At 40.2% G+C, this 19,209-nt stretch overlaps 1 protein-coding gene across 7 annotated transcripts in view; it reads right to left on the minus strand.

Moving 5' to 3' along the window:
• The window catches only part of IFT172 (intraflagellar transport 172), a 553,694-nt gene that overhangs the window by 243,321 nt on the left and 291,164 nt on the right, over positions 1–19,209 (minus strand). For all 7 annotated transcript variants that reach the window (XM_063914906.1, XM_063914909.1, XM_063914907.1 and 4 more), the window contains exon 18: positions 1,519–1,626. In XM_063914906.1, the coding sequence (XP_063770976.1) occupies positions 1,519–1,626 (108 nt within the window). The remainder of the gene's footprint in view (positions 1–1,518; positions 1,627–19,209) is intronic.

Here is a 19,209-nt window from a genome sequence, read left to right on the forward strand (position 1 = left end):
TACTGGTCCTGCTCCTTCTCTTCCATATACATCATCCTGTACTGGCCCTGCTCCTTCTCCTCCATATACATCATCCTGTACTGGCCCTGCTCCTTCTCCTCCATATATATCATCCTGTACTGGCCCTGCTCCTTCTCCTCCATATATATCATCCTGTACTGGCCCTGCTCCTTCTCCTCCATATATATCATCCTGTACTGGCCCTGCTCCTTCTCTGTCATACATGACTATGGGTCTAATTCAGACCTGATCGTAGCAACAAATTTGTTAGCAGATGGGCAAAACCATGTGCACTGCAGGGGGAGCAGATGTAACCTGTGCAGAGAGAGTTAGATTTGGGTGGGTTATATTGTTTCTGTGCAGGGTAAATACTGGCTGCTTTATTTTTACACTGCAATTAAGATTTGAGCTTGAACACACCCCACTCAAATCTAACTCTCTCTGCAAATGTTACATCTGCCCCACGTGCACTGCACAGGTTATATCTGCCCCTCCCCCCCCCAGCACTGCACATGTTACATCTGCCCCCCCCCCCCCCCAGCACTGCACATGTTACATCTGCCCCCCCCCCCCCAGCACTGCACATGTTACATCTGCCCCCCCCAGCACTGCACGTTACATCTGCCCCCCCCCCCCCAGCACTGCACATGTTACATCTGCCCCCCCCCCAGCACTGCACATGTTACATCTGCCCCCCCCCAGCACTGCACATGTTACATCTGCCCCCCCCCCAGCACTGCACATGTTACATCTGCCCCCCCCCCAGCACTGCACGTTACATCTGCCCCCCCCCCCCCAGCACTGCACATGTTACATCTGCCCCCCCCCAGCACTGCACATGTTACATCTGCCCCCCCCCAGCACTGCACATGTTACATCTGCCCCCCCCCCCCAGCACTGCACATGTTACATCTGCCCCCCCCCCCAGCACTGCACATGTTACATCTGCCCCCCCCCCAGCACTGCACATGTTACATCTGCCCACCACCTGCACTGCACATGTTACATATGCCCCACCTGCACTACACATGGTACATCTGCCCCACCTGCACTACACATGGTACATCTTCCCCCCCTGCACTGCACATGGTACATCTTCCCCCCCTGCACTGCACATGGTACATCTTCCCCCCCTGCACTGCACATGGTACATCTTCCCCCCCTGCACTGCACATGGTACATCTTCCCCCCCTGCACTGCACATGGTACATCTTCCCCCCCTGCACTGCACATGGTACATCTCCCCCCCCCCCTGCACTGCACATGGTACATATTCCCCCCCTGCACTGCACATGTTACATCTGCCCCACCTGCACTGCACATGTTACATCTGCCCCACCTGCACTGCACATGTTACATCTGCCCCACCTGCACTGCACATGTTACATCTGCCCCCCCTGCACTGCACATGGTTTTGCCAATCTGCTAACAAATTTGCTGCTGCGATCAACTCTGAATTAGGCCCTGTGTGCATTCGTCCCGCTCCTCTCCTCACCACATACATTATCCTGTACCTACCTCTCGGCTACATGAAGCTGCCTGGCCTCCAGAGACAGCTTCCCAAGGCTCTTCCACATGGCTTCTGTCTCTGTGGACATGTCCAAGGTCTCCAAGAAGGTTGCAGCCCTGCAAACAACATAAAGCCAAAGTTATTACATACTGTAATATTAGAAATTATCACCCATGGCTTATCAGAGCCATAATACAGGACATCACAGATACATATCAGAGCCATGATACATCACAGATACATATCAGAGCCATGATACAGGACATCACAGATACATATCAGAGCCATGATACAGGACATCACAGATACATATCAGATCCATGATACAGAACATCGCAGATACATATCAGATCCATGATACAGGACATCACAGATACATATCAGATCCATGATACAGGACATCACAGATACATATCAGATCCATGATACAGGACATCACAGATACATATCAGAGCCATGATACAGGACATCACAGATACATATCAGAGCCATGATACAGGACATCACAGATACATATCATATCCATGATACAGGACATCACAGATACATATCAGAGCCATGATACAGGACATCACAGATACATATCAGATCCATGATACAGGACATCACAGATACATATCAGAGCCATAATACAGGACATCACAGATACATATCAGATCCATGATACAGGACATCACAGATACATATCAGATCCATGATACAGGACATCACAGATACATATCAGATCCATGATACAGGACATCACAGATACATATCAGAGCCATGATACAGGACATCACAGATACATATCAGAGCCATGATACAGGACATCACAGATACATATCAGAGCCATGATACAGGACATCACAGATACATATCAGAGCCATGATACAGGACATCACAGATACATATCAGATCCATGATACAGGACATCACAGATACATATCAGAGCCATGATACAGGACATCACAGATACATATCAGAGCCATAACACAGGACATCACAGATACATATCAGAGCCATAACACAGGACATCACAGATACATATCAGAGCCATGATACAGGACATCACAGATACATATCAGAGCCATGATACAGGACATCACAGATACATATCAGAGCCATGATACAGGACATCACAGATACATATCAGAGCCATGATACATCACAGATACATATCAGAGCCATGATACAGGACATCACAGATACATATCAGAGCCATGATACATCACAGATACATATCAGAGCCATGATACAGGACATCACAGATACATATCAGAGCCATAATACAGGACATCACAGATACATATCAGAGCCATGATACAGGACATCACAGATACATATCAGAGCCATGATACAGGACATCACAGATACATATCAGAGCCATGATACAGGACATCACAGATACATATCAGAGCCATGATACAGGACATCACAGATACATATCAGAGCCATGATACAGGACATCACAGATACATATCAGAGCCATGATACATCACAGATACATATCAGAGCCATGATACAGGACATCACAGATACATATCAGAGCCATGATACATCACAGATACATATCAGAGCCATGATACAGGACATCACAGATACATATCAGAGCCATAATACAGGACATCACAGATACATATCAGATCCATGATACAGGACATCACACATACATATCAGATCCATGATACATCACAGATACATATCAGATCCATGATACAGGACATCACAGATACATATCAGAGCCATGATACAGGACATCACAGATACATATCAGAGCCATGATACAGGACATCACAGATACATATCAGAGCCATGATACAGAACATCACAGATACATATCAGATCCATGATACAGGACATCACAGATACATATCAGATCCATGATACAGGACATCACAGATACATATCAGAGCCATGATACAGGACATCACAGATACATATCAGATCCATGATACAGGACATCACAGATACATATCAGAGCCATAATACAGGACATCACAGATACATATCAGAGCCATGATACAGGACATCACAGATACATATCAGAGCCATGATACAGTACATCACAGATACATATCAGAGCCATGATACATCACAGATACATATCAGAGCCATGATACAGAACATCACAGATACATATCAGAGCCATGATACAGGACATCACAGATACATATCAGAGCCATGATACAGGACATCACAGATACATATCAGAGCCATGATACAGAACATCACAGATACATATCAGATCCATGATACAGGACATCACAGATACATATCAGATCCATGATACAGGACATCACAGATACATATCAGAGCCATGATACAGGACATCACAGATACATATCAGATCCATGATACAGGACATCACAGATACATATCAGAGCCATAATACAGGACATCACAGATACATATCAGAGCCATGATACAGGACATCACAGATACATATCAGAGCCATGATACAGTACATCACAGATACATATCAGAGCCATGATACATCACAGATACATATCAGAGCCATGATACAGAACATCACAGATACATATCAGATCCATGATACAGGACATCACAGATACATATCAGATCCATGATACAGGACATCACAGATACATATCAGAGCCATAATACATCACAGATACATATCAGATCCATGATACAGGACATCACAGATACATATCAGATCCATGATACAGGACATCACAGATACATATCAGAGCCATGATACATCACAGATACATATCAGATCCATGATACAGGACATCACAGATACATATCAGAGCCATGATACAGGACATCACAGATACATATCAGATCCATGATACAGAACATCACAGATTCATATCAGATCCATGATACAGGACATCACAGATACATATCAGATCCATGATACATCACAGATACATATCAGAGCCATGATACAGGACATCACAGATACATATCAGATCCATGATACAGGACATCACAGATACATATCAGAGCCATGATACAGGACATCACAGATACATATCAGAGCCATGATACAGGACATCACAGATACATATCAGAGCCATGATACATCACAGATACATATCAGAGCCATGATACATCACAGATACATATCAGAGCCATGATACATCACAGATACATATCAGAGCCATGATACAGGACATCACAAATACATATCAGAGCCATGATACAGGACATCACAGATACATATCAGAGCCATGATACAGGACATCACAGATACATATCAGATCCATGATACAGTACATCACAGATACATATCAGAGCCATAATACAGGACATCACAGATACATATCAGATCCATAATACAGGACATCACAGATACATATCAGAGCCATGATACAGGACATCACAGATACATATCAGAGCCATGATACAGGACATCACAGATGCATATCAGATCCATGATACAGGACATCACAAATACATATCAGATCCATGATACAGTACATCACAGATACATATCAGAGCCATAATACAGGACATCACAGATACATATCAGATCCATAATACAGGACATCACAGATACATATCAGAGCCATGATACAGGACATCACAGATACATATCAGATCCATGATACAGGACATCACAAATACATATCAGAGCCATGATACAGGACATCACAGATACATATCAGAGCCATGATACATCACAGATACATATCTGATCCATGATACAGGACATCACAGATACATATCAGAGCCATGATACAGGACATCACAGATACATATCAGATCCATGATACAGGACATCACAGATACATATCAGATCCATGATACAGGACATCACAGATACATATCAGATCCATGATACAGGACATCACAGATACATATCAGATCCATGATACAGGACATCACAAATACATATCAGAGCCATGATACAGGACATCACAGATACATATCAGATCCATGATACAGGACATCACAGATACATATCAGATCCATGATACAGGACATCACAGATACATATCAGATCCATGATACAGGACATCACAGATACATATCAGATCCATGATACAGGACATCACAAATACATATCAGAGCCATGATACAGGACATCACAGATACATATCAGATCCATGATACAGGACATCACAGATACATATCAGATCCATGATACAGGACATCACAGATACATATCAGATCCATGATACAGGACATCACAGATAAATATCAGAGCCATGATACAGGACATCACAGATACATATCAGATCCATGATACAGGACATCACAGATACATATCAGAGCCATGATACATCACAGATACATATCAGATCCATGATACAGGGCATCACAGATACATATCAGATCCATGATACAGGACATCACAGATACATATCAGAGCCATGATACATCACAGATACATATCAGAGCCATGATACAGGACATCACAGATACATATCAGATCCATGATACAGGACATCACAGATACATATCAGATCCATGATACAGGACATCACAGATACATATCAGATCCATGATACAGGACATCACAGATACATATCAGATCCATGATACAGGACATCACAGATACATATCAGATCCATGATACAGGACATCACAGATACATATCAGAGCCATGATACATCACAGATACATATCAGAGCCATGATACAGGACATCACAGATACATATCAGATCCATGATACAGGACATCACAGATACATATCAGATCCATGATACAGGACATCACAGATACATATCAGATCCATGATACAGGACATCACAAATACATATCAGAGCCATGATACAGGACATCACAGATACATATCAGATCCATGATACAGGACATCACAGATACATATCAGATCCATGATACAGGACATCACAGATACATATCAGATCCATGATACAGGACATCACAAATACATATCAGAGCCATGATACAGGACATCACAGATACATATCAGATCCATGATACAGGACATCACAGATACATATCAGATCCATGATACAGGACATCACAGATACATATCAGATCCATGATACAGGACATCACAGATACATATCAGATCCATGATACAGGACATCACAAATACATATCAGAGCCATGATACAGGACATCACAGATACATATCAGATCCATGATACAGGACATCACAGATACATATCAGATCCATGATACAGGACATCACAGATACATATCAGATCCATGATACAGGACATCACAGATACATATCAGAGCCATGATACAGGACATCACAGATACATATCAGATCCATGATACAGGACATCACAGATACATATCAGAGCCATGATACATCACAGATACATATCAGATCCATGATACAGGGCATCACAGATACATATCAGAGCCATGATACAGGACATCACAGATACATATCAGATCCATGATACAGGACATCACAGATACATATCAGAGCCATGATACAGGACATCACAGATACATATCAGAGCCATGATACATCACAGATACATATCAGAGCCATGATACAGGACATCACAGATACATATCAGAGCCATGATACAGGACATCACAGATACATATCAGATCCATGATACAGGACATCACAGATACATATCAGATCCATGATACAGGACATCACAGATACATATCAGATCCATGATACAGGACATCACAGATACATATCAGAGCCATGATACATCACAGATACATATCAGATCCATGATACAGGGCATCACAGATACATATCAGAGCCATGAAACAGGACATCACAGATACATATCAGATCCATGATACAGGACATCACAGATACATATCAGAGCCATGATACAGGACATCACAGATACATATCAGAGCCATGATACATCACAGATACATATCAGAGCCATGATACAGGACATCACAGATACATATCAGAGCCATGATACAGGACATCACAGATACATATCAGATCCATGATACAGGACATCACAGATACATATCAGAGCCATGATACAGGACATCACAGATACATATCAGATCCATGATACAGGACATCACAGATACATATCAGATCCATGATACATCACAGATACATATCAGATCCATGATACATCACAGATACATATCAGATCCATGATACAGGACATCACAGATACATATCAGATCCATGATACAGGACATCACAGATACATATCAGATCCATGATACAGGACATCACAGATACATATCAGAGCCATGATACAGGACATCACAAATACATATCAGAGCCATGATACAGGACATCACAGATACATATCAGAGCCATGATACAGGACATCACAGATACATATAAGAGCCATGATACAGGACATCACAGATACATATCAGAGCCATGATACAGGACATCACAGATACATATCAGAGCCATGATACAGGACATCACAGATACATATCAGATCCATGATACAGGACATCACAGATACATATCAGATCCATGATACAGGACATCACAGATACATATCAGATCCATGATACATCACAGATACATATCAGAGCCATGATACAGAACATCACAGATACATATCAGATCCATGATACAGGACATCACAGATACATATCAGATCCATGATACAGGACATCACAGATACATATCAGATCCATGATACAGGACATCACAAATACATATCAGAGCCATGATACAGGACATCACAGATACATATCAGATCCATGATACAGGACATCACAGATACATATCAGATCCATGATACAGGACATCACAGATACATATCAGATCCATGATACAGGACATCACAGATACATATCAGAGCCAAGATACAGGACATCACAGATACATATCAGATCCATGATACAGGACATCACAGATACATATCAGATCCATGATACAGGACATCACAGATACATATCAGAGCCATGATACAGGACATCACAGATACATATCAGATCCATGATACAGGACATCACAGATACATATCAGATCCATGATACAGGACATCACAGATACATATCAGAGCCATGATACAGGACATCACAGATACATATCAGATCCATAATACAGGACATCACAGATACATATCAGAGCCATGATACAGGACATCACAGATACATATCAGATCCATGATACAGGACATCACAAATACATATCAGAGCCATGATACAGGACATCACAGATACATATCAGAGCCATAATACAGGACATCACAGATACATATCAGAGCCATGATACATCACAGATACATATCAGATCCATGATACAGTACATCACAGATACATATCAGAGCCATGATACAGGACATCACAGATACATATCAGATCCATGATACAGGACATCACAGATACATATCAGATCCATGATACAGGACATCACAGATACATATCAGATCCATGATACAGGACATCACAGATACATATCAGATCCATGATACAGGACATCACAAATACATATAAGAGCCATGATACAGGACATCACAGATACATATCAGATCCATGATACAGGACATCACAGATACATATCAGATCCATGATACAGGACATCACAGATACATATCAGATCCATGATACAGGACATCACAGATACATATCAGATCCATGATACAGGACATCACAAATACATATCAGAGCCATGATACAGGACATCACAGATACATATCAGATCCATGATACAGGACATCACAGATACATATCAGATCCATGATACAGGACATCACAGATACATATCAGATCCATGATACAGGACATCACAGATACATATCAGATCCATGATACAGGACATCACAGATACATATCAGAGCCATGATACAGGACATCACAGATACATATCAGATCCATGATACAGGACATCACAGATACATATCAGAGCCATGATACATCACAGATACATATCAGATCCATGAAACAGGGCATCACAGATACATATCAGAGCCATGATACAGGACATCACAAATACATATCAGAGCCATGATACAGGACATCACAGATACATATCAGATCCATGATACAGGACATCACAGATACATATCAGAGCCATGATACATCACAGATACATATCAGAGCCATGATACAGGACATCACAGATACATATCAGAGCCATGATACAGGACATCACAGATACATATCAGATCCATGATACAGGACATCACAGATACATATCAGATCCATGATACAGGACATCACAAATACATATCAGAGCCATGATACAGGACATCACAGATACATATCAGATCCATGATACAGGACATCACAGATACATATCAGATCCATGATACAGGACATCACAGATACATATCAGATCCATGATACAGGACATCACAGATACATATCAGATCCATGATACAGGACATCACAAATACATATCAGAGCCATGATACAGGACATCACAGATACATATCAGATCCATGATACAGGACATCACAGATACATATCAGATCCATGATACAGGACATCACAGATACATATCAGATCCATGATACAGGACATCACAGATACATATCAGAGCCATGATACAGGACATCACAGATACATATCAGATCCATGATACAGGACATCACAGATACATATCAGAGCCATGATACATCACAGATACATATCAGATCCATGATACAGGGCATCACAGATACATATCAGAGCCATGATACAGGACATCACAAATACATATCAGAGCCATGATACAGGACATCACAGATACATATCAGATCCATGATACAGGACATCACAGATACATATCAGAGCCATGATACAGTTCATCACAGATACATATCAGAGCCATGATACATCACAGATACATATCAGAGCCATGATACAGGACATCACAGATACATATCAGAGCCATGATACAGGACATCACAGATACATATCAGATCCATGATACAGGACATCACAGATACATATCAGATCCATGATACAGGACATCACAGATACATATCAGATCCATGATACAGGACATCACAGATACATATCAGATCCATGATACAGGACATCACAGATACATCACAGATACATATCAGATCCATGATACATCACAGATACATATCAGATCCATTATACAGGACATCACAGATACATATCAGATCCATGATACAGGACATCACAGATACATATCAGATCCATGATACAGGACATCACAGATACATATCAGAGCCATGATACAGGACATCACAAATACATATCAGAGCCATGATACAGGACATCACAGATACATATCAGAGCCATGATACAGGACATCACAGATACATATCAGAGCCATGATACAGGACATCACAGATACATATCAGAGCCATGATACAGGACATCACAGATACATATCAGATCCATGATACAGGACATCACAGATACATATCAGATCCATGATAAAGGACATCACAGATACATATCAGATCCATGATACATCACAGATACATATCAGAGCCATGATACAGAACATCACAGATACATATCAGATCCATGATACAGGACATCACAGATACATATCAGATCCATGATACAGGACATCACAGATACATATCAGATCCATGATACAGGACATCACAAATACATATCAGAGCCATGATACAGGACATCACAGATACATATCAGATCCATGATACAGGACATCACAGATACATATCAGATCCATGATACAGTACATCACAGATACATATCAGATCCATGATACAGGACATCACAGATACATATCAGAGCCATGATACAGGACATCATAGATACATATCAGATCCATGATACAGGACATCACAGATACATATCAGATCCATGATACAGGACATCACAGATACATATCAGAGCCATGATACAGGACATCACAGATACATATCAGATCCATGATACAGGACATCACAGATACATATCAGATCCATGATACAGGACATCACAGATACATATCAGAGCCACGATACAGGACATCACAGATACATATCAGATCCATAATACAGGACATCACAGATACATATCAGATCCATGATACAGGACATCACAGATACATATCAGATCCATGATACAGGACATCACAAATACATATCAGAGCCATGATACAGGACATCACAGATACATATCAGAGCCATAATACAGGACATCACAGATACATATCAGAGCCATGATACATCACAGATACATATCAGATCCATGATACAGGACATCACAGATACATATCAGAGCCATGATACAGGACATCACAGATACATATCAGATCCATGATACAGGACATCACAGATACATATCAGATCCATGATACAGGACATCACAGATACATATCAGATCCATGATACAGGACATCACAGATACATATCAGATCCATGATACAGGACATCACAAATACATATCAGAGCCATGATACAGGACATCACAGATACATATCAGATCCATGATACAGGACATCACAGATACATATCAGATCCATGATACAGGACATCACAGATACATATCAGATCCATGATACAGGACATCACAGATACATATCAGAGCCATGATACAGGACATCACAGATACATATCAGAGCCATGATACAGGACATCACAGATACATATCAGATCCATGATACAGGACATCACAGATACATATCAGATCCATGATACAGGACATCACAGATACATATCAGATCCATGATACAGGACATCACAGATACATATCAGATCCATGATACAGGACATCACAGATACATATCAGAGCCATGATACAGGACATCACAGATACATATAAGATCCATGATACAGGACATCACAGATACATATCAGAGCCATGATACATCACAGATACATATCAGATCCATGATACAGGGCATCACAGATACATATCAGAGCCATGATACAGGACATCACAAATACATATCAGAGCCATGATACAGGACATCACAGATACATATCAGATCCATGATACAGGACATCACAGATACATATCAGAGCCATGATACAGGACATCACAGATACATATCAGAGCCATGATACATCACAGATACATATCAGAGCCATGATACAGGACATCACAGATACATATCAGAGCCATGATACAGGACATCACAGATACATATCAGATCCATGATACAGGACATCACAGATACATATCAGATCCATGATACAGGACATCACAGATACATATCAGATCCATGATACAGGACATCACAGATACATATCAGATCCATGATACAGGACATCACAGATACATATCAGATCCATGATACATCACAGATACATATCAGATCCATGATACATCACAGATACATATCAGATCCATGATACAGGACATCACAGATACATATCAGATCCATGATACAGGACATCACAGATACATATCAGATCCATGATACAGGACATCACAGATACATATCAGAGCCATGATACAGGACATCACAAATACATATCAGAGCCATGATACAGGACATCACAGATACATATCAGAGCCATGATACAGGACATCACAGATACATATCAGAGCCATGATACAGGACATCACAGATACATATCAGATCCATGATACAGGACATCACAGATACATATCAGATCCATGATACATCACAGATACATATCAGATCCATGATACATCACAGATACATATCAGATCCATGATACAGGACATCACAGATACATATCAGATCCATGATACAGGACATCACAGATACATATCAGATCCATGATACAGGACATCACAGATACATATCAGAGCCATGATACAGGACATCACAAATACATATCAGAGCCATGATACAGGACATCACAGATACATATCAGAGCCATGATACAGGACATCACAGATACATATCAGAGCCATGAAACAGGACATCACAGATACATATCAGAGCCATGATACAGGACATCACAGATACATATCAGATCCATGATACAGGACATCACAGATACATATCAGATCCATGATACAGGACATCACAGATACATATCAGATCCATGATACATCACAGATACATATCAGAGCCATGATACAGAACATCACAGATACATATCAGATCCATGATACAGGACATCACAGATACATATCAGATCCATGATACAGGACATCACAGATACATATCAGATCCATGATACAGGACATCACAAATACATATCAGAGCCATGATACAGGACATCACAGATACATATCAGATCCATGATACAGGACATCACAGATACATATCAGATCCATGATACAGGACATCACAGATACATATCAGATCCATGATACAGGACATCACAGATACATATCAGAGCCAAGATACAGGACATCACAGATACATATCAGATCCATGATACAGGACATCACAGATACATATCAGATCCATGATACAGGACATCACAGATACATATCAGAGCCATGATACAGGACATCACAGATACATATCAGATCCATGATACAGGACATCACAGATACATATCAGATCCATGATACAGGACATCACAGATACATATCAGATCCATGATACAGGACATCACAGATACATATCAGATCCATAATACAGGACATCACAGATACATATCAGAGCCATGATACAGGACATCACAGATACATATCAGATCCATGATACAGGACATCACAAATACATATCAGAGCCATGATACAGGACATCACAGATACATATCAGAGCCATAATACAGGACATCACAGATACATATCAGAGCCATGATACATCACAGATACATATCAGATCCATGATACAGGACATCACAGATACATATCAGAGCCATGATACAGGACATCACAGATACATATCAGATCCATGATACAGGACATCACAGATACATATCAGATCCATGATACAGGACATCACAGATACATATCAGATCCATGATACAGGACATCACAGATACATATCAGATCCATGATACAGGACATCACAAATACATATCAGAGCCATGATACAGGACATCACAGATACATATCAGATCCATGATACAGGACATCACAGATACATATCAGATCCATGATACAGGACATCACAGATACATATCAGATCCATGATACAGTACATCACAGATACATATCAGATCCATGATACAGGACATCACAGATACATATCAGAGCCATGATACAGGACATCACAGATACATATCAGATCCATGATACAGGACATCACAGATACATATCAGATCCATGATACAGGACATCACAGATACATATCAGATCCATGATACAGGACATCACAGATACATATCAGATCCATGATACAGGACATCACAGATACATAGAGCCATGATACAGGACATCACAGATACATATCAGATCCATGATACAGGACATCACAGATACATATCAGAGCCATGATACATCACAGATACATATCAGAGCCATGATACAGGGCATCACAGATACATATCAGAGCCATGATACAGGACATCACAAATACATATCAGAGCCATGATACAGGACATCACAGATACATATCAGATCCATGATACAGGACATCACAGATACATATCAGAGCCATGATACAGGACATCACAGATACATATCAGAGCCATGATACATCACAGATACATATCAGAGCCATGATACAGGACATCACAGATACATATCAGAGCCATGATACAGGACATCACAGATACATATCAGATCCATGATACAGGACATCACAGATACATATCAGATCCATGATACAGGACATCACAGATACATATCAGATCCATGATACAGGACATCACAGATACATATCAGATCCATGATACAGGACATCACAGATACATATCAGATCCATGATACATCACAGATACATATCAGATCCATGATACATCACAGATACATATCAGATCCATGATACAGGACATCCCAGATACATATCAGATCCATGATACAGGACATCACAGATACATATCAGATCCATGATACAGGACATCACAGATACATATCAGAGCCATGATACAGGACATCACAAATACATATCAGAGCCATGATACAGGACATCACAGATACATATCAGAGCCATGATACAGGACATCACAGATACATATCAGAGCCATGATACAGGACATCACAGATACATATCAGAGCCATGATACAGGACATCACAGATACATATCAGATCCATGATACAGGACATCACAGATACATATCAGATCCATGATACAGGACATCACAGATACATATCAGATCCATGATACAGGACATCACAGATACATATCAGATCCAGGACATCACAAATACATATCAGAGCCATGATACAGGACATCACAGATACATATCAGATCCATGATACAGGACATCACAGATACATATCAGATCCATGATACAGGACATCACAGATACATATCAGATCCATGATACAGGACATCACAGATACATATCAGAGCCATGATACAGGACATCACAGATACATATCAGATCCATGATACAGGACATCACAGATACATATCAGAGCCATGATACAGGACATCACAGATACATATCAGATCCATGATACAGGACATCACAGATACATATCAGAGCCATGATACATCACAGATACATATCAGAGCCATGATACAGGGCATCACAGATACATATCAGAGCCATGATACAGGACATCACAAATACATATCAGAGCCATGATACAGGACATCACAGATACATATCAGATCCATGATACAGGACATCACAGATACATATCAGAGCCATGATACAGTTCATCACAGATACATATCAGAGCCATGATACATCACAGATACATATCAGAGCCATGATACAGGACATCACAGATACATATCAGAGCCATGATACAGGACATCACAGATACATATCAGATACATGATACAGGACATCACAGATACATATCAGATCCATGATACAGGACATCACAGATACATATCAGATCCATGATACAGGACATCACAGATACATATCAGATCCATGATACAGGACATCACAGATACATCACAGATACATATCAGATCCATGATACATCACAGATACATATCAGATCCATGATACAGGACATCACAGATACATATCAGATCCATGATACAGGACATCACAGATACATATCAGATCCATGATACAGGACATCACAGATACATATCAGATACATGATACAGGACATCACAGATACATATCAGATCCATGATACAGGACATCACAAATACATATCAGAGCCATGATACAGGACATCACAGATACATATCAGAGCCATGATACAGGACATCACAGATACATATCAGAGCCATGATACAGGACATCACAGATACATATCAGAGCCATGATACAGGACATCACAGATACATATCAGATCCATGATACAGGACATCACAGATACATATCAGATCCATGATACAGGACATCACAGATACATATCAGATCCATGATACATCACAGATACATATCAGAGCCATGATACAGAACATCACAGATACATATCAGATCCATGATACAGGACATCACAGATACATATCAGATCCATGATACAGGACATCACAGATACATATCAGATCCATGATACAGGACATCACAAATACATATCAGAGCCATGATACAGGACATCACAGATACATATCAGATCCATGATACAGGACATCACAGATACATATCAGATCCATGATACAGGACATCACAGATACATATCAGATCCATGATACAGGACATCACAGATACATATCAGAGCCATGATACAGGACATCACAGATACATATCAGATCCATGATACAGGACATCACAGATACATATCAGATCCATGATACAGGACATCACAGATACATATCAGAGCCATGATACAGGACATCACAGATACATATCAGATCCATGATACAGGACATCACAGATACATATCAGATCCATGATACAGGACATCACAGATACATATCAGATCCATGATACAGGACATCACAAATACATATCAGAGCCATGATACAGGACATCACAGATACATATCAGAGCCATAATACAGGACATCACAGATACATATCAGAGCCATGATACATCACAGATACATATCAGATCCATGATACAGGACATCACAGATACATATCAGAGCCATGATACAGGACATCACAGATACATATCAGATCCATGATACAGGACATCACAGATACATATCAGATCCATGATACAGGACATCACAGATACATATCAGATCCATGATACAGGACATCACAGATACATATCAGATCCATGATACAGGACATCACAAATACATATCAGAGCCATGATACAGGACATCACAGATACATATCAGATCCATGATACAGGACATCACAGATACATATCAGATCCATGATACAGGACATCACAGATACATATCAGATCCATGATACAGGACATCAGATACATATCAGAGCCATGATACAGGACATCACAGATACATATCAGAGCCATGATACAGGACATCACAGATACATATCAGATCCATGATACAGGACATCACAGATACATATCAGATCCATGATACAGGACATCACAGATACATATCAGATCCATGATACAGGACATCACAGATACATATCAGATCCATGATACAGGACATCACAGATACATATCAGAGCCATGATACAGGACATCACAGATACATATCAGATCCATGATACAGGACATCACAGATACATATCAGAGCCATGATACATCACAGATACATATCAGATCCATGATACAGGGCATCACAGATACATATCAGAGCCATGATACAGGACATCACAAATACATATCAGAGCCATGATACAGGACATCACAGATACATATCAGATCCATGATACAGGACATCACAGATACATATCAGAGCCATGATACAGGACATCACAGATACATATCAGAGCCATGATACATCACAGATACATATCAGAGCCATGATACAGGACATCACAGATACATATCAGAGCCATGATACAGGACATCACAGATACATATCAGAGCCATGATACAGGACATCACAGATACATATCAGATCCATGATACAGGACATCACAGATACATATCAGATCCATGATACAGGACATCACAGATACATATCAGATCCATGATACAGGACATCACAGATACATATCAGATCCATGATACAGGACATCACAGATACATATCAGATCCATGATACAGGACATCACAGATACATATCAGATCCATGATACAGGACATCACAGATACATATCAGAGCCATGATACAGGACATCACAAATACATATCAGAGCCATGATACAGGACATCACAGATACATATCAGAGCCATGATACAGGACATCACAAATACATATCAGAGCCATGATACAGGACATCACAGATACATATCAGATCCATGATACAGGACATCACAGATACATATCAGATCCATGATACAGGACATCACAGATACATATCAGATCCATGATACATCACAGATACATACCAGAGCCATGATACAGAACATCACAGATACATATCAGATCCATGATACAGGACATCACAGATACATATCAGATCCATGATACAGGACATCACAGATACATATCAGATCCATGATACAGGACATCACAGATACATATCAGATCCATGATACAGGACATCACAGATACATATCAGATCCATGATACAGGACATCACAGATACATATCAGATCCATGATACAGGACATCACAGATACATATCAGAGCCATGATACAGGACATCACAGATACATATCAGAGCCATGATACATCACAGATACATATCAGAGCCATGATACAGGACATCACAGATACATATCAGATCCATGATACAGGACATCACAGATACATATCAGATCCATGATACAGGACATCACAGATACATATCAGATCCATGATACAGGACATCACAGATACATATCAGAGCCATGATACAGGACATCACAGATACATATCAGATCCATGATACAGGACATCACAGATGCATATCAGATCCATGATACAGGACATCACAGATACATATCAGATCCATGATACAGGACATCACAGATA

Source organism: Pseudophryne corroboree, chromosome 4, assembly GCF_028390025.1.
Source record: "Pseudophryne corroboree isolate aPseCor3 chromosome 4, aPseCor3.hap2, whole genome shotgun sequence".
NCBI classification, from domain to species: domain Eukaryota; kingdom Metazoa; phylum Chordata; class Amphibia; order Anura; family Myobatrachidae; genus Pseudophryne; species Pseudophryne corroboree.